The sequence below is a fragment of the Leptosomus discolor genome, chromosome 12 (assembly GCF_034619465.1).
Source record: "Leptosomus discolor isolate bLepDis1 chromosome 12, bLepDis1.hap2, whole genome shotgun sequence".
Classification (NCBI taxonomy): Eukaryota; Metazoa; Chordata; class Aves; order Leptosomiformes; family Leptosomidae; genus Leptosomus; species Leptosomus discolor.
Genome location: NC_141402.1, coordinates 1,888,965 through 1,909,337, shown reverse-complemented (window position 1 = coordinate 1,909,337; position 20,373 = coordinate 1,888,965). Strand labels below are relative to the sequence as shown.

The following is a 20,373-nucleotide window of genomic DNA, read 5'->3' as shown; positions in this document are numbered from 1 at the left end:
GTTTTGGGGAGAAGCCGAGGAAAGCAGCAGCTCCAGGCAGGCAAACGCAGAACCCCAACACCCAAGCGCATAAAACCGCAAAGCCACGGTCCAGGCTCGGCGCGAGGGGGTCACAGGGGCTGCTTCCCCCCCTCCGAAACAGCCTCTTGGAGCAGAGATGTGCCCAAATAAAGCCTTCTCCCTGCGCCCTCCTCCAAGAAACCAGGGTTTGCCCAAGGGTTAAGAGATGGTTTCAGCACGAGCGGGTCTTTCTGCGTCTTGCTGCTGCGAGGGAGGGAAGGATTTTGGGGAAAAACTGCCCAGGATGAGGCTGGTGGGGTCTTAAAATGGTGGGTTACGGATGGGGCTCGCACCCAGGGTGAGATCCAGGCTGGGTCCGGTGGGGAGAGCGGATACAGAGCCATGGAGAGGAGGAGGAGGAGGAGGAGGAGGGCGGCAGCTGGGGACGACTGTGCCACCCTCACGTGTGCTTTGGCAGCAAGCCCCGGGCAAGGGCAGCAGCGAGCCAGGGTGGTCCCCGTCCACAGCACCAGCAGCAGCGCCCGGCTCGGCCGATTCACAGCACAAAGAGGCCAAAGGAGAGCGGGAGGATAATTAATTAACCCCAACCCCCTTCCCCCCGTCCCTCGCAGGGAGCAGCAGCTCAAGCCCTCGACCTGCGAGGCACCAGCGGGAGAATTCAGCCTCGGTCGTGCTAAGGGATGCTCTGGGGGGGGGAGGGACCCCCCAGCCCGAAAGCTCGCGGCCCTCAGCTTCCTCCACCCCGTTGCCCCCCCGCGCTGAAGGGGGGCAGCCACCAGGATGGGGCTCGCCGGAGCGCGGAGCCAGGCTCAGCGCCGCCGTGCAGGGGGTAAGGACGCCGGTAACGATGGGATGAGGCGACAACAAGGCTGAAAAATCAAGGTCTGAGCCCCCAGGGAGGGGGGGTTGAGGGCTGGAGGGGACGTGGAGGAGCAAGGCAGGGGGATGAGCTTCACCCCAAGGGCTGCACCCGGTCGAGGTCTGAAAAAAATTCAGCAGAGGCGCCTCCCCCTCAGGGGCAAACCCCGCTGCCAGCCTGCCTGCAGCAAGAAGCGAGACGAAAAGTTCTTGGAAGTCAAAGAAAAGCTGTAAAAACGCAGAAAGAAAGAGACACAGACCCCCCCCCCCCCCCCGCCCGGGTCTCTCCGCCACCAAGCCCGCAGGGAAAGCCGGCGGGACTTGGGAAGGGGGGGTCCCTCCGGCCCCGGCCGTGACGATGAGGAGCTGGGCGCCGGGAGATGGACTTTTCCTCTTGGAACTACTTTATTTGGTAAAACTCAGAAACCAACAAGTGACCGAGCTTCCCCTCCCCGCCCCGAGCGAGCGGCAGAGCCCGTGGGGAGAGAGGAGCGCGCCGTCCCGCTCGGCTTCGGCACTGGGCCGGGGAGGAATCCTCCCCCCGTCTCCCCGCGCCTCGCCGACCCCAGGTGGTTCCTCCAGCCCCTCGCCCCAGGGGCAGCTCCCCCTCCAGCCCCCCGCCCTCCCCCCCAATCAAAAACGAAACCGAAAGCAACAAAAATAATTCATAAAAATACTAAAGACAACAGTGAAGAGCGAATCCAGGCGAGGGCAGCGCGGCAGCCCAGCGCTCCCGGTGGGAAGCGAGAGGCTGAGCCCGGTTCTGGGCCGGCAGGCGAGTCCGTGGGATTCGTGACACCAAGGTGCCACCTCGCCACTACCCCCCTCCCCCCCCCCCCCCCCCCCCATGTCCCCAGCGAGCTGGCTCCCCGTCACCCTCCTTCCCTCACGTCCCCTCGGGCAAGGGCCACCCCCCGCTGGTGGTCAGCGCAGCCGGCCAGGGGTCCCCGAGCTGCAGGGGGGGGAGAAAAAGGAAAAAAAAAAACCCAACAAACCCCCCAAAAAAAGACTCCCTTGTTCTGCGTGGGGGAAGGCGTGAGGGAACGACCCCGAATCCGGCTAATGGATGCGGGTCAGCTCCTCCACGATCTTGATGAGGTCGTCGACGGTGGCCTCCCTCTTCATGCCGCTGCCGTCGTCGATCTGCGAGGAGAAGGGGCGGCGCGGGGACATCAGCGGGTGACAAAGGGGCGGGCCCCGGGTCGCCTTTCCGATTTAGGGATTGACCGCCGCCTGGATCCCCGGAGCAGGGGCCCTATTGGGAATTTTGAAGGGCCCAAGCTCACGCCAACCCCTCTCACCTGCAAGTTGGCCACCACCTCCTGCATCTTGGGCCGGCTGATGTCCAGGAAGCTTTCGATCAGGTCGCCGTCGATGAAGCCCGTGGCCGGTTCCGTCTTGCGTTCGGTGTGAAACGACCTCCAGGTGCCACCGTCAAGGAGCCGAACGCAGGAGTAACACCAGTAACACCAGTAACATCACGTTACGGGCGCACACAGCAGCTGCCCCCCGCCACGGCGGCGGCAGGACCACCACAGCCAAGTTTTTCGGCCAGATTCATCCTCAAAACCCTGCGAGATCAGACTCTCCTCGACCGCAGGCACCTGCTCTTCGAGCACAAAGCCCGGGCAAACACGCTACCCCCCGTGTCTCCAGCTGATGGACACCCCCCACCAGCATGTCCCAGTAAAGATAAGCCACCAGCACCCCACCCCAGGCCGGGCTCAGGCTGGATTCGGCCCCCGGCACCGACTGGCACGGGCTCCCGAGCGCACGGCGGAAGGATATAAGGAGTGCTCGATCTTGCCCACGCTCTTGATGACTTTATTGAGCCTGTTCTGCATGTCCAGGAGGAGGTTGTACCAGCTCTCCGACAGCGAGGTCACCAGTCCTGGTAAAAAAAAAAAGGAAGAGATGAAGGTTCAGACCCATCCCAAGGCATCCCAGCAGCTCCCAGCAGGCCAGAGGAGGGAGGAGTTGCAAAGAAAGGCCGAGCGCTTTCTGCTCCTGGAAGCAATCCAGCGGGAGAAGCAGGTTTCTGAGGGGACAGAGCATCGCTCCAGCAGGGAACGGAGAAGGATGGAGACCCGAGGAAAGCCCCAGCCTGGGTTCGGCAGCAGGGAAGGGCACCCGCGACCCTCCCTCGGCCCTTACCGATCATGCCGTTGACCGTGCCGAAGAGCACCGAGCCCTGGGTGGGCGTGGAGGTCTCCCCCAGGTTCTGCATGACCAGAGAGCCGTGACAGAAGACGTTGACAAACTCTCCCAGGTGGGACAGCCCCACCTCCTGCAAGTGCTGGCGTTCCTCATCCGTCGTGGCCGCGCTGAAAGCCAAGAAGCGCCCTGGCTCAGCCTGGGCCGGGGTGGCTCCCACCTCGCCGCTCCTCCGAGCCGGGCACGCTCCTCCCAGCTTTTCCCACCTCCGTAGCCGTACGGTGGAGGAGACCAGAAGGTCCCACCACCCCACCCCCTCCCTCGCAGCCGGCTCACCTGTCCTTCTGGCACACGAACAAGTTGAAGGCGTTCTCTGCTCCCAAGAAGTTGTCGTCGTCCAGGATCTCCACGGCACTCATCCAGTTGGGATTGAAGTCCCGGGCAATCTGGAAAGGGGCCAAGAGGAGAGACGCAGCGTGGCCAGATGGCCCGTGATCCAGCCTCTTCGTCCCACCCCAATGCTCAGGAGCAAGGTGGGCTCCAGTCTGTGTCCCCCCGCCCTCCTCTGCCAGGTGAAGGCAACCACCCCCTGGGGATGGCCCTGGCCCGAGTGGCACCCACACCGCGCCCAGAGCCACCCCTCACCACCCGCAGCGCGCAGACCGTCCCGGCGCCCGCTCCGTCCCCCAGCCACGCTGCCTTTTGCCGCCACCGCCGTGCCCCACCGTACGACAGGCGCTCCGGGCGGCGAGCGCACCCCCAAAGTCCCCTCTCCTCACGGCTGCTGATTCCTTGCCCAGTTTCCCGAGGCTCCATCCCTCCAGAAACCACAGGGATCCGGCTAAAAGCGCGTCCGGGTGACGTCGCTCTCACCGCACCGCCTGGTCCTCAAAGGGTCGGCAAGGTGGGGCGAGCCAGGCTCCCCCCTCAGCCCCGTTTCCCCCTGCCCAGAGCCTACTGGAAGAGGCCAAAACCACTCAGCGATACCTCCTCGAAGTTTCCTTCCATGGGTTTGTAGGCCAGGAGGAGGACAGAGCGCATCAGGTCCCCCACGAGGATGAAGTCCCCCTTGGTCTTCAGGTAGAGGGCCATGATGTTGTTGTAATGGTTGCACTCCGTGCGCAGCTCCTTCTCCGCCGTCCACTCGTAGAGGCGGACCTGAAGGGAGGGACAGGGCTCAGAGCCCGGCACGGACACCCACGCCAGCCAGGACACGCTCCCCCGCCGGAGATGGAGGACGTGGTGACACCCACGCAAGCGGGAGCAGCTCCGAACCGCGCTCGCAGGAGCCCTACCGTGCTGTTGATGCTGGCCAACAGCTTCCCGTTGAATTCCACCATGGAATACACGGCCCCCTTGACCTCCTTCTCAGCCAGGCTCTGCAGCTTCCCTGGAAGAAACCCCGTTAGGCGCCCGGCGCTCCCGAGGGGAGTCAGGGTGTCGCAGAAATCAGCGGATTTCGGATGTTGGAAGGGTCTCAAAACACGCGTAACCATAGAAAACCTCACCAGGCGGTTACAGCTTAAAAACTAGAGGAGCTTGAAACCTGCCATGCACTGGTGAGACGGCTTGGAAACCCCCTTACTCGTCCCATCTTGATTTGAAGATGGAGAATTCCAGTTACCGGATATTAGTAGGAGAGACTAATGATTGTGTTGGGAAAACAAGCCTCAAATGGAACAAACGATCAAATATAAAATCCAAGGTGTATTGCCAGCGCTGTCCAGACACCCCTGCAGAGCCCCAGCCCCAAGGTGCTCATTAACCAGGAACTATTAATGATGGGAAACGAGGATAAGGTGCTGCAGCCCAAGGTGTCTGCTGGGCAGGATCCAGGATGGTGCCCGTCGGGTGTCGTCCTTGAATCCCGACCAAAGCAGGGACGAGCCAAGAGCCTGCGAGCCCGGGACGCGTTCCCTGACCACACACGGTCCCTTCGAGGAGCGGCCGAGCCCCCCCGCCTCACGGGCCGCCCCCCCCAGGGACACCCCCTGCTCACAAGGGCACAGCAGCAGACGCCGGCAGAGGCTGCGCTCCTTGGGGTCGGGAGCGAGAGGAGCAGAACCACCCGTGGAGAGGATGATGATGGAGATGCACCGTAGGGACTGAATAGGTGTGGGCTGAGTGTACAGGGATTTGTGGAGTGCCACGTGCGGGGGACGCCTTGGGGCAGGACCCCCCGTCCCCGGTGCCCAGCGTTAACCCAGGACGTCTCCGCTGGTCTCTGGAGGGGTTTTCCTGACCCCCTGCGGGTTGGCAGCAGGAGGAGCTGCTCTAAACACCGTCGCTCCCCCTCAAAACTCTCTCGGAGGGTCCGTGGGTTGGTAACACACCGGCAGGGGCAGACCCCCAAGAAAGCAACCCCCAGAATCGGGGTCTGGGGAGGAAGCCTGGGGCTTTTCCAGGAGCTGGGGTGAAAGGAACCGCAGCGAGAGCACCCACAGATCCTTGGCTGTGGGCGGGGGACGGCAGGGCCCTCAGCAAAACCTCTCTGCCCGCTGCTGGGACAGAAGCTCTGGGGCCTGAGGGGCTCATCTCCGACCTCCCTGGCCTCGGCCACGCGAGAAGAGCTCGCTCTTACCATCGGAGTAGTGGAAGACAACGATGCGGCCCTGTTTGGGCTCTGCCTCCTCGGGGTACACCATGGCGGTGCCCACGATGAAGTAGGTGTTGGGATCCTTCCCCAGCTTGCAGGAGACCAGGCTGAGGGCGTATTCGTTCTGCAGAAACTGGTGAGCGTGGAGCACTGCGCAAAGAGGGAAAGGCAGAAACCCCCTGGGACCCCCGAAACCTAAAGACAGGCCCAAGGCAGCCCCTTGGGGGTTCCTCCTCCTGATGCCCACCACCCCCTCGTGCCCTCAAAGCCCACTACGCCTTCAAGCGATGCCCTGCGGCTGCTAATCCCGCAGGAAAAACGCTTTGACCGCAGGAAACAGGCGAAATCGTGGATTTTCACCAGCTTTTGAAGATCAACCGTCTCGGCCACACGCTGATGGGCCTGCCCCGGGAGGAGATCACCAGCCTAGGGCAGGGCCAGCCCTCGGGGACCGGTACCTTCGAAGGTGTGCTGATCGATGATGAGCAGGTTGTGCACCTCCACCTCCTCTCCAAAGGAGGTCTCGTGGGGCGCTGTGCTGCTGGAGAACAGCTTGCTGGTGCTCACGCTGCTGGAGAGGGCCTAGGGAGACAGGAAGACGGGTCACATCTGAAGATGGGCGACGTCTTTTGAGCTACTCGGCACGTCCTCAGGCTGCTCCACGCGGGCCGAGGCGAGCGGGGAGCAGAAGAACCAACGGGAGTGATGGTGAAGGAGGGCCTGAGCGAACGGGCAGGGTCACTGCGCCGGCAGCACGGCTGAGGAACAGCGTTAACGGAGGAGTTTACGCGGCGTTGCAGCTTCCACCAGAGCTACCGCCCCAAGGGGACTTGTGCTGGTATCCCTGGGAGGGGGAAACCCCTGAGGACCAAACAGAAGCCCGTACAGGAGACTGAAGGAGCAGCACCCAAGCCCAAAGGCGACCGGTGAGCGTGCCGAGAGAGCAGCCCAGAGAGCCCTCGTCGCCACCACCACGGAGAGATCTTACCACCCCATCTCCTCCCAGGCTGCCAAAGGGAGAGCTTGGACTCGAGAGCTTTGGAAGAGAAGGTCGTCAAGGAAAATCCGCACCACGGTTCGGCCCGGGGAACGACGGCACCCGCAGCCCAGAGCTCAGGGATGATCTGGCAGCTCCCCCTCCTCACCTGGGTGCTGGCGCTGGGCCTGAGCGCCGTGGTGCCCCCGCTGGCATCCTGCACCTCGATACGACTCGAGAGGACGCCGAAACACTGCGAGACCTCTTGGTAACAGATCTTCCTGCGGGACAAAACAGAGCCGGGTGGGCAGGAGAACCGGGACGGGCCGCCCCAAGGAGAGCACAGGGGCTCTGAGGTCGACAAGAGCCGGGGGGGGGGGGCCTGCTCGCTCGCCCAGACCGCTCCCAGCGGAAGCCACCGGTTCAGGCTGGGCGCTGGGGCCGCAACGGGGACGCTGACTGCGGCCCCCAACCAGGAGAGCTCCCCTCCCGCCGCTCAGCTCACCTGGGAGATTCGTAGAGGGGAACCGTGCGGATGTGGAGCTTCTGGATCTCGTCGATGGTGCCGATCGTCAGGGTGCTGTTATTGGCCAACGCCAGGCTGGACGGGGGGGGAAAAACCCCCAACCCCAACACGTTGTTATAATCAGGTTTGGATTTTGAATAGATAATTACTTTTCATTGATAACTCACTGCTTTTAATGAACAACTTAATTGCTTTAATGAACAACTAACATCTTGTATTAATTCCCTGGTTCGATCAGTTTACACGACGGTAAGAAATACGCAATCCCGATTCAATTAATTCAGATTTTGGTAAGAAACCCCCCAAACCTCCCTGATGCTCAGGGGCAGCAGCTGCTGCCTTGTGAAAACGGCCAAAGAGTTGCCAGGGTGCGGAGCGCGGAGCGGGGAGGCAGGGGGGGCAGGGACGAGGGGTGAAACGGGACATTCTCAGCTCGTTCTCTGATGGGATGGAACCCCAGAAACAAAGGGGGGGGTTGCTGGGAAGACCCTCCCCTCCTCCCCGTCCTGATTTGTACAGCGGGGGTTTTGATCAGTAAAATAACCCGTGATTATGTTAGTGTGGGAATATTAACGAAGTTAGTTAATAGGGTGGAGCAATCAGTGCGAATGTCAACGTGAACAGCGGGCAGAACACGCACGCTGGCGTTAAAATAGGTTAAAGACCACGACTTTGCAGCAAAAGGGTATAAAACGCCGAGGTTCTGGCGTAACCCTGAAGCCCCTCAGGAGGAGCCACCCCCCGCGCTCCCCAGCGCTGCCGGAACGAAGCGCCGGCTTCTCCGCCGCGGTGCCGGTCGGTCCGCCCTGATGGGGACCCCCCCGCCCCCATCAACAACGTGAGCCACGGCGCTGGCAGGGCGGGTGGCACAGCCCCTCCAACAAAGCCGCTGCTCCCAAGGATTGGCCGATCCCAGGATCCCACTGCCGAGCCCGAATGACCCCCCCAAGCCCCACGGCGAGGCGCGGGCTCACCTGTCGGGATACCCGTCCGAGTTGAGGGGACACATGTAGTTCACCTCCTTCAGGTTGACGTTGGAGAAGACCAGCTTGTGGTTGCTGCTGTAGATGACGGTGGGGCGGTCGGAGCAGGCGAACACGTTGGTGGTGGACAGCGAGCGGAACGTCCTCAGGACGGTGGGCTGGGTCCCCAGGGTCACCTTCTTGCGGTCACTCAGCAAGCCTGCAGGGAAGGAACACGGGCGTCGGGAGCCGGAGCTCGCGAGAGGACGGCGGAGCGCGACACCCCGGGGAGAAACGAGGGTGGGTAGAGGAGCCTCGGTGGAGGAATCCACCAAATCCCAGTGCCCCCCCCCCCCGTCGGTCCCACCTAAGCGCGACGCCGTCAACAGTGAGAAAGCAAGAAAAGAGAGAGATCTCTCCGGAAGGATGACAGAAAGCCCGGCAAGCAGGAGGGCCACGAGGCCGGCCACCCTCCCCGCAGGTCCTGCGGTCACCTGTCTCGAGGCTGAGCCCAAAGTAGAAGAGAGCTCCGTCGCCCAGGGCGCACAGGAGGTAGTGGCTGCTCTCAAAGGTCGTCATCAGGATGGAGCGAGGGATAATCTCTGCAGGGGGGCAGGAGGAGAGTCACACCGGCCGTCTTGGTGCTTGCTACCACCCCCCAGCAGCCCCCCCTCCCCCCCTCCAGGAGAGGCCCCCACCTCCTCCCAGCATCTCTTTGTGCAGCAGCTCGAAGGAGGGCAGCTTGAGGATGCGGGCGGAGATGTCGGTCCAGAGCCCGATGGCGCACAGCGGGGACATGCCGTTGGTGTCCCCCAAAGGGGTGATGTCCAGGCAGGCGACTTCATGCTCCATTTCCGTGCAGCTGGAAGGAAGGAGGAAGCCGAGAGAGGTGTCACTTTGGAGCCCAAAGATCCAGCGGAGGCCGAGAGCCTTCGGGCCAGGAGGACAGAAGCGACCCCCACCCCCCGCCGCCGCCCCCACCTGATCTGCCTGAGCTCCTGGGGCCGGATCTCCAGGTAGTAGAGGGCTCGTCCCACCGCCACCACCACCTGGTTGCTGTTACAGGAGGCCACGCTGATGTTCTTGCCGTTGGGCTCTTTCCACTCGCTCACCAGGGCTTTGGGCTCCTGGCTAACCAGTCTCACGGAGGCGGAGGTGATCTGGGGGGGGGCGAGAGGACAGCTCTGCTCGGAGCCCGACCACCGCCTCCTTTCCAACGCCGGCCCGGGGGAAGGGCTGCAAACCCTGCCCCAACGGGCAGCCCAGATCTTAGCCCCACAACCACATCAGCCCCACCACCAGTAAGGGCTGCAGGGTCACCACGGGGGGGGTCTGCATTTCCCCGAGCACCGGCCTGACCTGGATCAACTGCTGATGCGCCACGTTGCCGCAGAAGAAAGTCTGCTGATCATCCACGAACCCCGTGAGCTCCGTCTCCTCGACTTCCTCTCCGTTTAACATCAGAACCCTGAACAAGAAAGGCAGCTCGGGTTCGACCCCGCTCCAACACGCGGCCCAGAGCCCGTCTCAGCCTTCCCCCCCCTCCCCACCTCACCTGGTCTGGCCCACAAAGGACAGCACCAACGTATTGTCCGTTTCACGATGGGAGTCCGACCGCAGGGGCCACAAGCCTGCCGCAACGAGAGGCCACGTTTGCTCGCAGCTCCCAAAAGCTGGTGGGTGGCAAGCTCCCCACCACCCTGGCCCCCAACCCCCCCCAGGCTTCGGGAGCGCCGAGGAGCTCACGCACCTTTGATCCCCGGCAGGTCGATGCTGGCGTGCTCGTGGATCCCGATGCCGTTGCGGATGATCCGCAGCGAACCCTCTTTAAACGCGCCCGAGCAGGTGACCAGCTGGAGGACAAGCAGAGGATCTTTACCAACCGCTGGCTGGGAAGCTTTCCCCGCTCCTCCTGGTAGTGATGGGGTTCAGGGGAAGATCATCTCCGCTTCCCAGAGGAGGGTTTTTGGCAGCTGATCCTCCCCCGGCGCACGAAGGCAACCGCTTCCTCATAAACCAAGGATCCAAGGATTCGCCTCCCCACTCGTACCGCTCTTCCGCGTTAAGACCTCAATACCACCCCTGCACCTGGGTAAGACTTCGAGATCCTCCAACAAACGGTTTGCAGTCCCTTTTCCTTCCACGAGCGACCCCCACATCCCTCTGGCCAGCCCAGACAGCCCCAGCGTGGAGAAAAGCAAAGGAGAACCGACGTTACCTGCCCTTGGCCTTGCCTTTCCAGGTCTACCACGCACATGTCGACGATGGGACCGAGGTTGGTGAAGGTTTCCATAGCCACTACGTAGGAGCCCTGCTCGTTGCTGTCCACGTTGAGCTACGAACAAAGGCGCTCGTCGGCTTTCGCCCAGCGAGACCCAGCAAGCGAGAAGGGCGCGGGGGCAGACAAGGAGAAAGGAAAACGTACCCGCGCGCACCTCTGGGTGGAAATAAACACGCGCAAAACGCTGCCTGAACGCACAGCTAAGGCAGAAGACAGCTGCCACGTACCTTGACAAGCTGGGAATCGCCAAGCCGAGAGCCGACAAACACCACTCCGTTGTCCAGGTAGGTCAAGCACTCTGCGATGGAGGTCTGGGAATGGAGAAGAGGCAGGTGAACCCCCCGCCAGCGCGACAAGGACCCTGCCCCACCCCACCAGCCCCTCATCCCGAGCTGCAGCCCAACAGGAAGACCCTGAGCACCGGAGGGGAATTTAACCCTTTTACGAACACCTCGGAGAATCCAAACTTCCCCCAGGGACGGCGCAAAAACCCGGGCAGACGGTGTAAAACGTTCGAGTGGGAAAACTGGGAATTCCAGAGCAATCGATGGTTCAGAGCTGGGACCAGCGGGAAACATCACCCCACCCCCCAGCTCCAAAAGAGTCCCCGTTCCCGCCACTCCGTCCCCAGCCGAGCATTTCCAGCCTGCGGAGCCTCCCGGCCCGGCCGCGGCCGAGCCCCACCTCGCCGAGCAGTTCCACCCGCAGGTCCTTCAAGGTGACAGTGCCGTCCATCTGCTCCTCCTTCTCCAGCAGCAGCATGAAGAGCCGTCCTTCCATGTCCCCCAGCAAGTACCGGGACCCGTTGGGATCCACCCGGTTGTGGCACACGATCGTACTTTGCTGCGCGCGAAGGGGGGGGAATTTTTTAGGCATTTGTTGAAATCGCCCCAAACGAGACGCTCCGTGGGAGCCGCAGAGCCCCGCGCCTGCCGCACCCCAGCTCTGCAGAGGTTCCTCTCCGCGGGGCAGACGCTGCCTAGCCTCCCCTCAACGGTTTTTTTTTTGGTTTAAACCCCCTGATTCGGCAGATCCGGGTGGCAGCCCCGCCGGCCTCGAGCACGGACGCGCCTGCGCTCGGCTCGCAGGGCAAGGCCCGGGTCTGGATGTCAGCAGAGCGCTGGCAGCTCGTTCCACCCGCTCCAGTATAACAGTACTGGTCTGGGAGCCTGCCGGCACGCCGGCAACAATCTCAGGATTTTTTTTTTAACCCCGAGATTTATAGCTCTTTTCGAGCCTGTCGTTATTTCCAGCTTCAAAGGGCCTTTTGATCACAGCTCGAGCCCTCTCGAGCGGCACCTCAGCGGTGCCATTTGGGCTTCCTGCGCCGCTGAAATGGGGGGAACTGGCCCGTCCCTCCCACCAAACCCACAAGCTCAACTTCTCTCAGTCTTTTTTTTTTGTTTTGTTTTTTAAACTTTGAACCAGTGCCCCAACCATACACCGGCGGATTCAAGTCTCCAAGGGGCTCATCCATATCTTCTGCTGCCCGAAACGAAACCAGGCTCTGGCCTGGACCCCTGCCAAACCATGCCCTGCCTCCTAATTAATCGCTTTCTCCGGGGCCCAAACGAGATTCCAGCTTTACTGCACCCTTTCCGAGCCCTCCACGGCGGGCAGGGCCGAACGCTGCCCCGCCAGCCCACGCTGCCGCCAGCACAAGGACCGCAGACGTCCCCAAAAAACACAGGTCACACCCACGCTTGCCAAACCTCTGGGAGTGAGCGGCCCTATCAGGCGACAACTGGAGACAAGAGCAGTTTAAATTCCTGACTACAAGTAGCCCAGCACCCTCAGAGAAGGGATTTCAGGGGGTTGCATGTCCAGATCTCGGCAGTCACTCACCTTGATGATAGGTGGAGCTATAGCCAGATATTTGTCTCCGTTGTGATAGGTGATGGACTCCTGCCCGATGATGATCGCCCCTCCAAAAGGCTCTGGCACTGCGCAGGGGAGAGAACAAACGTCCTGTTAGAGACACCCCCCCCCCCTCCCCGAGGAAGAAACAGGGAGGGAAGATCTTTCACCACGAAGGACCAACCTGCGATGACCATGGAAGCTTCGGCCTCGACGTTCTCCTGCTTCCAAGGCCCTTTGTTGAATTCCTTCTCGCGCAGCGACACCTCGTACGTCTTGACGTGGCGCCCCTGAGGGTCCTGCAAGAGAAGCCCCCGCTGAGGGCGGCCGCCCGGCCCACCGCCTCGCCGGCCGCCCTCAAACCCCACGTGGGGCCCAACACCTCCTCCCTACCCCCATCCCGACGGAGAACCGCCTTTATCCCGACAGAGAACCGCCTCCGTCACCTCCTCCCTACCCCCATCCCGACAGAGAACCGCCTTTATCCCGACAGAGAACCGCCTCTGTCACCTCCTCCCTACCTCCATCCCAACGGAGAACCGCCTCCGTCACCTCTTCCCTACCTCCATCCCGACGGAGAACCGCCTCTATCCTGACGGAGAACCGCCTCCGTCACCTCTTCCCTACCCCCATCCCGACAGAGAACCACCTCCGTCACCTCTTCCCTACCCCCATCCCGACGGAGAACTGCCTCCGTCACCTCTTCCCTACCTCCATCCCGACAGAGAACTGCCTCCGTCACCTCTTCCCTACCTCCATCCCGACGGAGAACCGCCTTTATCCTGATGGAGAACCGCCTCCGTCACCTCCTCCCTACCCCCATCCCGATGGAGAACCGCCGTCACCTCCTCCCTACCCCCATCCCGACGGAGAACTGCCTTTATCCCGACAGAGAACCGCCTCCGTCACCTCCTCCCTACCTCCATCCCGACGGAGAACCACCTCCGTCACCTCCTCCCTACCTCCATCCCAACGGAGAACCGCCTCCGTCACCTCTTCCCTACCTCCATCCCGACGGAGAACCGCCTCTATCCCGACGGAGAACCACCTCTATCCCGACGGAGAACCGCCTCCGTCACCTCTTCCCTACCTCCATCCCGACGGAGAACCGCCTCTATCCCGACGGAGAACCACCTCCGTCACCTCCTCCCTACCCCCATCCCGACAGAGAACTGCCTCCATCACCTCTTCCCTACCTCCATCCCGACGGAGAACCACCTTTATCCCGATGGAGAACCACCTCCGTCACCTCCTCCCTACCTCCATCCCGACGGAGAACCGCCTCCGTCACATCTTCCCTACCCCCATCCCGACGGAGAACCGCCTCCATCACCTCCTCCCTACCCCCATCCCGACGGAGAGCCGCCTCCGCCACCTCCTCCCTACCTCCATCCCGACGGAGAACCGCCTTTATCCCGACGGAGAACCACCTCCGTCACCTCCTCCCTACCTCTATCCCAACGGAGAACCGCCTCCGTCACCTCCTCCCTACCTCCATCCCGACAGAGAACCGCCTTTATCCCGACGGAGAACCACCTCCGTCACCTCCTCCCTACCTCCATCCTGACGGAGAACCGCCTTTGCCGCCTTCTCCCTAACTTCACCCCGACGGAGAACCGCCTTTGAGCAAAGTCCTGCGTCACAAGGGACTGAAAACTACTTTGTTTTATATAAAACTGCATTTTTACACAAGCGATTTTCTGGGATTCGCGCTCACCCGACGCACGGCTCCCGAGAAATCCGGGCACGCCGCGCAGCATCGCCTCCAGCTCCAGCGGCACAGCTCAGCTCCCATCTCGACGCTCCTGGTTTCCCGAGGAAACCTCATCTCCTTGCCAAATAACCCCCCCGACGGCTCCGCCACGCCGGTAATTCCTAACCCAGCGGGTGACTTCAACCCACCCCGAGGAGCAGGGAGGTCTCCCGAGGCCGGGGAGTCCACGCAGGCTTCACCAAAAAGCGCGGTGAGGGGAGAAGAGGCCCCCAGATCAGCACCCTGCTGCGGGAAAGGGGGCTCTACGCTCCCAAGCGCTCGGGAAGCGGCACTGGGAACACACGGACGAGCACCCAAAGCACCGAGGGGGGCTTGGAACGTCCCCCCCCCCCCCCCGACCAATTCCACGTCTCAAACGCTAAGCCAAGGCTCTAAGTCCCACGTTTCCTTCGTCATTGTTCACAGGACCCCAAAAGAGCTGGTCACCTTTGCATCCACCCCGCCTCGCCCCTTTCCCGATCCCAGTAAAGGCATTTTCTCCTCCCTGGAGCCATCAGCTCCGCCAACAAACGCTCGCAGCAAAGCTGGGCACCTCCTGGCTCCCCCCCCTCACGGCCTCTGCCGCCCCTCGCTGACGGCACCCCGGAGCCCGAGGCCCTGGGGCGAGCCAGGGGTGGGTGCAGCAGCAAGGCAAGCGAAGAGCAGCAGTGGCTGAGAGAGCAGGGGGAGCCACGAGGGGAAACGGCTGCGCTGGGGAGGGCAAAAGTTGAACTGGGGCCGTCAGAACGCCAGAGGAGTCGTTAATGAAGCTTCTGACGCTTCTGCACCTTTTTTTACCCCACACCACAGCAGCTCTCAAGCCTTTTTTTTTTTTTTCTTTTGATGCTATGAACTTCCCCTTTCGGTGGTCCCTTCCTCTGGTTTCAGAGCAACACAAAAACCATCTCTCAGACGCTCACTGCTGGTTTGTTCAGCCCAAATCCTGCGATAACCGTTAATACACCGAGAAGGAATCAAAGCAGCAGCTTGGAAACGTTCCCCCTCTCCCCACAGACACAAGGCAGACACCCAGGGACCAAAACAAAGCCAGAGTTTTAGGTAAGGCCCAACGAATCAGCCAGATCTTACACCTCACACCCGCTGCAAGGCTAAAATCCATATTAAAAGCGTCAGACAGGCCACGAGCTCTTAATTTACTCTTTATTCACACGATACTTGCTCATAAGGCACGACCCAAGCACAGATTTGCTCTGCTTCCATCTCTAAAGCGGTCAAGATCTCCAGATAAGACCTTTTTGACACGGGGGGGGGACGCCCAGCTCCTCCTTTACGACCCGCTCGAGCACCCGGTGGAAACCAGCACGCTCCCGCCTCGGACCTCGACGCCCAGTTTAAGAATTGATCCAAACCACCAGGCCTCCCTGCCTCAGTTTCCCCAACAGGACCCGGTCCTAACCGGACTCAGGGGTGCGCTCAGGCCGTTTCACGGGCTGAAAACCCGTTGGTTTTTGCAGGTGATCAAACCCCTCCCTGTTTCCTTCCCTTTTCTTTTTTTGTGCACACCACTAGGAGGGCAGGACAGGGGACAGCTGGGGACACTTCCCAGGGCACGCTGGCGGGGTTCAGGCGACAAGGGAGAGCACCAGCTACTCGCAGGGCCGGGGGGAGACCCGGTCCTCAGGCGGGGGAAGCTGGGCTGCCCTCCCACCCCCGAGTGCCGTGGGGAGCAAGCGATCTTTTTTTCCCCCCTGTGCCTTCATTTCGTCGCTCTCGGGGCGGGGGGGGGGGTGTTCAACAGCACCCACCCCTCCGGAGAACATCCAGAGGGAGTTTTGGAAGCAGGGAATAACCCAAGGGCTGCTGCCACGCGGTTCGTAGCGGCGAACTCGCACCACGAGAGCTTCGCCCTCCGCCCAAGAGGAGCTAAATCCGCACCGGCTCCTGTGCTGCCGTCCCAGGAACCCTCCTGCTCGGCCCAGGCTTGGACAAAGCAAAGCTAATCCCTCGCTCAGCCAGCACAGCAAAGGCTCCGGGGTTCACCCCGAGCCTTTAGGGAAGGGCCTGCAAACACCACCGCTGCGAGCAGGGGACAGGAGAGGTTCTGTCCCCCCTTGGCCCACCCCCCGGAGTGGCTTCCCAAACAAGACACGCTGCCTTTTTGAAGGGAAAGGCTCAACTCTGGCAGCAGAGCCTATAGGAAACAGCTGACTCCGGCTCTAATCCACCTGCCCAGCACTTGCTGGAAAGGCCCAGTGTTTAACCAGGAAAACAGCCCCATCCAAAGGATCAGCAGCCCAGCGAGATTCCTCCTCTGCCCCAGGAAAGGGAAAAAAGCGGAGCAGAGCAGCGAGGGCTTTGCCTGGCTACACCACGAGCCTGCAGGAGCCGGAATCACCTCTCAGCTCTTTCCGAAGCGCTGCTTTCCATCAGCTCCTGCTGCTCCAAACCCTTTAGAGACCTCGGCTGGGGCGCCCTCCGCCCGAGGCACCCCTGGGGAAGGTGGTACCTGGTAGACGAAGCAGATGGTGGGCGCCTGACAGCCGTAGAGAAACTTGACGTCGATGACCTGGAGCTCTTCCAGGCGGATGTTAAAAGCCTTTAACTCCTTGTTCTCCCGGTCCAAGGGGATGACCTTGAAGAGGCCGTCGTAGAGCCGCAGGCCGATCATGCGGCACTCCGGGTCGATGATGCCGATGATGCCGGTCTCCGAGGGACGGCCGATGCGATCCTGGGCGAGAGATGAGCGGAGAGGGGAAGGAGAAAGGGGGGTTACGTAGGGCTGGAGAGCAGCAGGTACAGGAATGACCGCCCCCCACGCCCCCCCCCAGCGGAGTTTGAAGCGCTGGCTGGCACACCAAAGCCGATTCGGGCACCTCCTGCCTGGAGCTTCCCACCAGAGAGCCCGGCAGAGCTCCCCCAGCACACACACATTCCCTTCTCCCGGGAATCAGGCGCTCCAGGAGCAGACTGGTTTGCTAATCCTGGTTTGCTCACCCCACCTCCCTGCTCGGAGGAGCCACGGCGCTGCCCGGCGCCTCCGTCGCTGAGCAGAGCGCGATGCTCTCCGCTGCCGGGACCCCCCAAAAAAAAATCTGCCCCGGGGAAATCCAGGACACCCCAAAAATCACCCTCGGGAAATGCTGCTCTCTGCTGCCAGGACATCCATGACCCAAAAAAAAAATCACCCTGGGGAAATCCAGCGCTGCTATCAGCCGCCCCAGCCCCTCAGCGTCACTGGTGGGGGCTGGTATCAGCCTCGCCACGTTGCGAGGCAGAACGGTGGCACGGGCAGATTAAGCACGTTGCCCCCCAAACGCACTAATTAACGTGTTAATGACAGGACAAGGCCCACCTACACCTCCTGCCCGTAACCCCCTGCTCAGCTCCACCACCAGCAAGTCGGTGGAAGCCCAGTGCCTGGAAACAGATGGAAGATATTTTGGGTTGACAGCTGATGGAAGCCATTTGGCTAACGACTAACACAGAGCTCAAGGGAGCGTCTGACCCGCTCAGAAAGTGTGATTTTTCATCTACATAAACCAAAACAACGAACATCTGGAGCCTGTAACCACGCTGTATGGCCACGATGGAAAGAGTAACTTCAGCCGGTGCGTCGAGACCGACCACAAAACACTGCAGGAGTCGCTTCCCGGGGAAAATTCTACCTCACAGCGCTAATTCTCTTGACAACATCCCAAACGAACCACATTATTCTGCAAACTACCCCGAGAACCCCATGGTAGCCGCGTCCTCAGGCCCTGAGCCTGACTTGCTGCAGGCAAAAAAAAAAAACCCTCTGGAAATACCAGTGGCAGCGAGTGAACCCCACCAGGGTCAGGGGTAGGCAAAGAATCACAAATAACGAGGCAGAAAGCCATCCCCTAGGGGTCACTGGCAAAGTCAAACCATCCCTGAGGGAGGGAATTTGCCCCTCCCGGGCGCTGCAGCTTGGCTCACCTGCACGTTGCCGTGGGCACGGGTTATGATATCGATGCTGTCCCCGTTCTGCTTGTACTCGAGGATGCAGGCGTTGTACTTGGCTGTCAGGATGAACAACAAGTCCTTGCTCTCCCCCTGCCAAAAGCAGAGCGGTGGCGGGCCTTCAGGAGCGGTGGCGGAGCTGGTGGGCCCGTCCCAGCCCTCCCCCGACTCAGCAAGGGCCCCTCCTGCCCCGCAGGGCACCCACCTTGGGGCGGAAGAGCTCCATGACTGCGGTCTTGCCGTACATGCCCACCTCCTTGACGGGCCGCAGCCCCTCCGCCGTCACCACGTAGATCTCCAGGCGCGTGTTCTTGGCGATCAGGAGGTTCAAATCCTCGGCCGAGGTGAAGTGCCCTGGGGAAGGGAGCGAAGGAGTCGCCGGTGGAGCCGAGGAGGCGCCTCGGGGGTGGGCGGGGGGGGGGGGGGGGGCTCGAGCTGAACGACCCGAAGGAAGCTGCTGATGCTGGGGAGCCTGGGCTGCACCCCCCCCCCCCCAGCCTCACACCGGGCACCAGCCAACGCTGGCGGCCCGAAACCCCAGCGCCTTCCTCCCACAACCCTCATCCCCCTCAGTGCCTGCCTTCCCCGAGCCCTGACTTCTCATCTTTTCCCAGGGAACCCCACTCCTGGCGGCCCTCTCCACCACACCCCCTCTCCAGAGTACACTGCAGCACCCCCAAACACCCCGCGATAAGGCAAGACGCAGAGACAGACGCCACCACCCCCTCCTCCCCACAGCACCCCCACCCTCTGCTGCTCTGTAAGCGCCCCCCCCCCCCTCGAACCCCACTTTACCACCCCCACCAAAAACCCACTGAGCTCTTGGAAACCTCAAACCTGGCCTGGATCCCCCAAAGTAACCCCACTGCACCCCCAGCTCCCTCCATGGAACGTCAGTGCCCCACACCACCTCTGTGAACCTCAACGTGTCCCCACTGCCCCCCCCCCAGCGAGCTCACGACACCCCCAAGCTCCCTCAATGCCCCACAGCTCTGCAATAAACCTTAGCTTCCCCGCCCCCCCTCCTTGGTGCCCCAAAACATGCCTATGAACCTCAAGGGCACCCCCAGGACCCTCGGTGCTCCCGCAGTCCCCCCAGATCCCGCCCACACCTCAGCACACCCCAAGGCACCACAGTGCACTCACAAGCCCCCCCGCCGACCTCGGGGAACCCCCCCAGTATCCCACAACCCCCCCCCAGGGGCCTCAACACCCCTCAGAGGCCTCAGCACCCCCCAGCCCCCCCAGTGCCCCACTGACCCCCAGGAACCTCAAAGTCCCTCCAGCCCCCCCGGTGCCCCCTGAGGGACTTCCGTGTCGTCCCAGCCCCCCGGTATCCCGCAGCCCACTCCCCCCCTACCCCGCCGCCCCCCCATCACCCCCACGGCCGCACAGGCCCCGGCGGTACCGGTGACGCAGCCGTTCACGGCCGTCGGCTTCTGCGCCGTCACGACGTAGTTGTAGGACATGGCGGCGGGCGGGGGGGGGGGGGGGGTGTCGGTAAATCGGAGGAGAAGCGGGGCAGGGCCGGGAGAAACGGCAACGCGAACCGGGAGCGGGGCCTGGCGCGGCCTCTCCGCCCGCCGCCACCGCCCCTTCCGCCCGCCGCCGCGGTGACGTCAGCGGAAGGGGCCGCGCGGGGCCGCTCTAGGCAGCTGGGAGGACTCTTTGGAGCAGACGAGAGGGCAGGTGGGGAAAGGGGATGCTCCGGCGGGTCCCTGCTTGGGAGGGGGGGGGGGCTCCATTTAGGGGTGCTCACACACCCACACCCCCCCCCCCGCAACCCGAGGGTTCTCTGCTGGGGAGGGGATGCTCCCACCTACCCTGGTCTTCCCCCCGCCGGGATATGGGGGGCTGCGCCCCCCTGCTCCTTCCACTGCACCCCAGAAGGGGGTCCATGGGGGGTGGGGGGAGGTGCACCCCTCCTGGTCCCCGTCTTCTCCAGGGACAGTGCCCACCCCACCCCCCTTTCCCCTCCGCCCCAGGAGGGGGTCCCTGCTCAGGGGGATGCTCCCACCGTGGTCCCCCTCCAACCCAGGATGGGGTCCCTCCTTGGGGGGGGGGGGGGGAGGGGGGGGATGTGCTCCCACCCTGGTCCCCCACGCCACGAGGGGGGTCCCTGCTCTGGGGCTTGTCCCACCCTACACCCCCCACCCCCCAGGAGGTGGTCCCCGTTTGGGGACAACACTGAACCCAAGTCACCCCTCTGATCCGGCAGCCCATATCCCACCCCGTCCCCCTCCTGCCGCCCCCACGCCACGCCAAGCCAAGCCACCCCAGTAGGACCCCCCCCGGGTGGGACGGGGACCTGTCCCTGCCGGCGGCGGACCTTGCCCCCTCCCTCAGCCCCCGCCACCTCCCAACAGAGTTTGGACTCGGAGCTAAAGGCGGCGCCGGGCTCCTCCGCCATCCCCACCGGGCCGTCATGGAGGTGAGCCCCCCGCTCC

At 62.5% G+C, this 20,373-nt stretch overlaps 1 protein-coding gene across 1 annotated transcript; it reads right to left on the bottom strand.

Moving 5' to 3' along the window:
• Positions 1–1,832: 1,832 nt before the first annotated feature.
• On the bottom strand, positions 1,833–19,395 carry DDB1 (damage specific DNA binding protein 1). The gene is made up of 27 exons (XM_086472463.1): positions 19,335–19,395; positions 18,132–18,280; positions 17,903–18,019; positions 16,452–16,673; positions 12,416–12,530; positions 12,220–12,317; positions 11,059–11,217; positions 10,602–10,685; positions 10,312–10,428; positions 9,844–9,946; positions 9,649–9,724; positions 9,453–9,561; positions 9,075–9,253; positions 8,792–8,955; positions 8,588–8,695; positions 8,106–8,313; positions 7,111–7,206; positions 6,775–6,886; positions 6,088–6,211; positions 5,615–5,779; positions 4,329–4,423; positions 4,021–4,191; positions 3,370–3,479; positions 3,034–3,203; positions 2,668–2,770; positions 2,181–2,304; positions 1,833–2,022 (listed from the first exon to the last, which is right to left on the bottom strand). Exons 1-27 carry the CDS (start codon positions 19,393–19,395, stop codon positions 1,939–1,941), a joined length of 3,423 nt encoding a protein of 1,140 aa, XP_086328589.1. The 3' UTR covers positions 1,833–1,938.
• Positions 19,396–20,373: the final 978 nt, after the last annotated feature.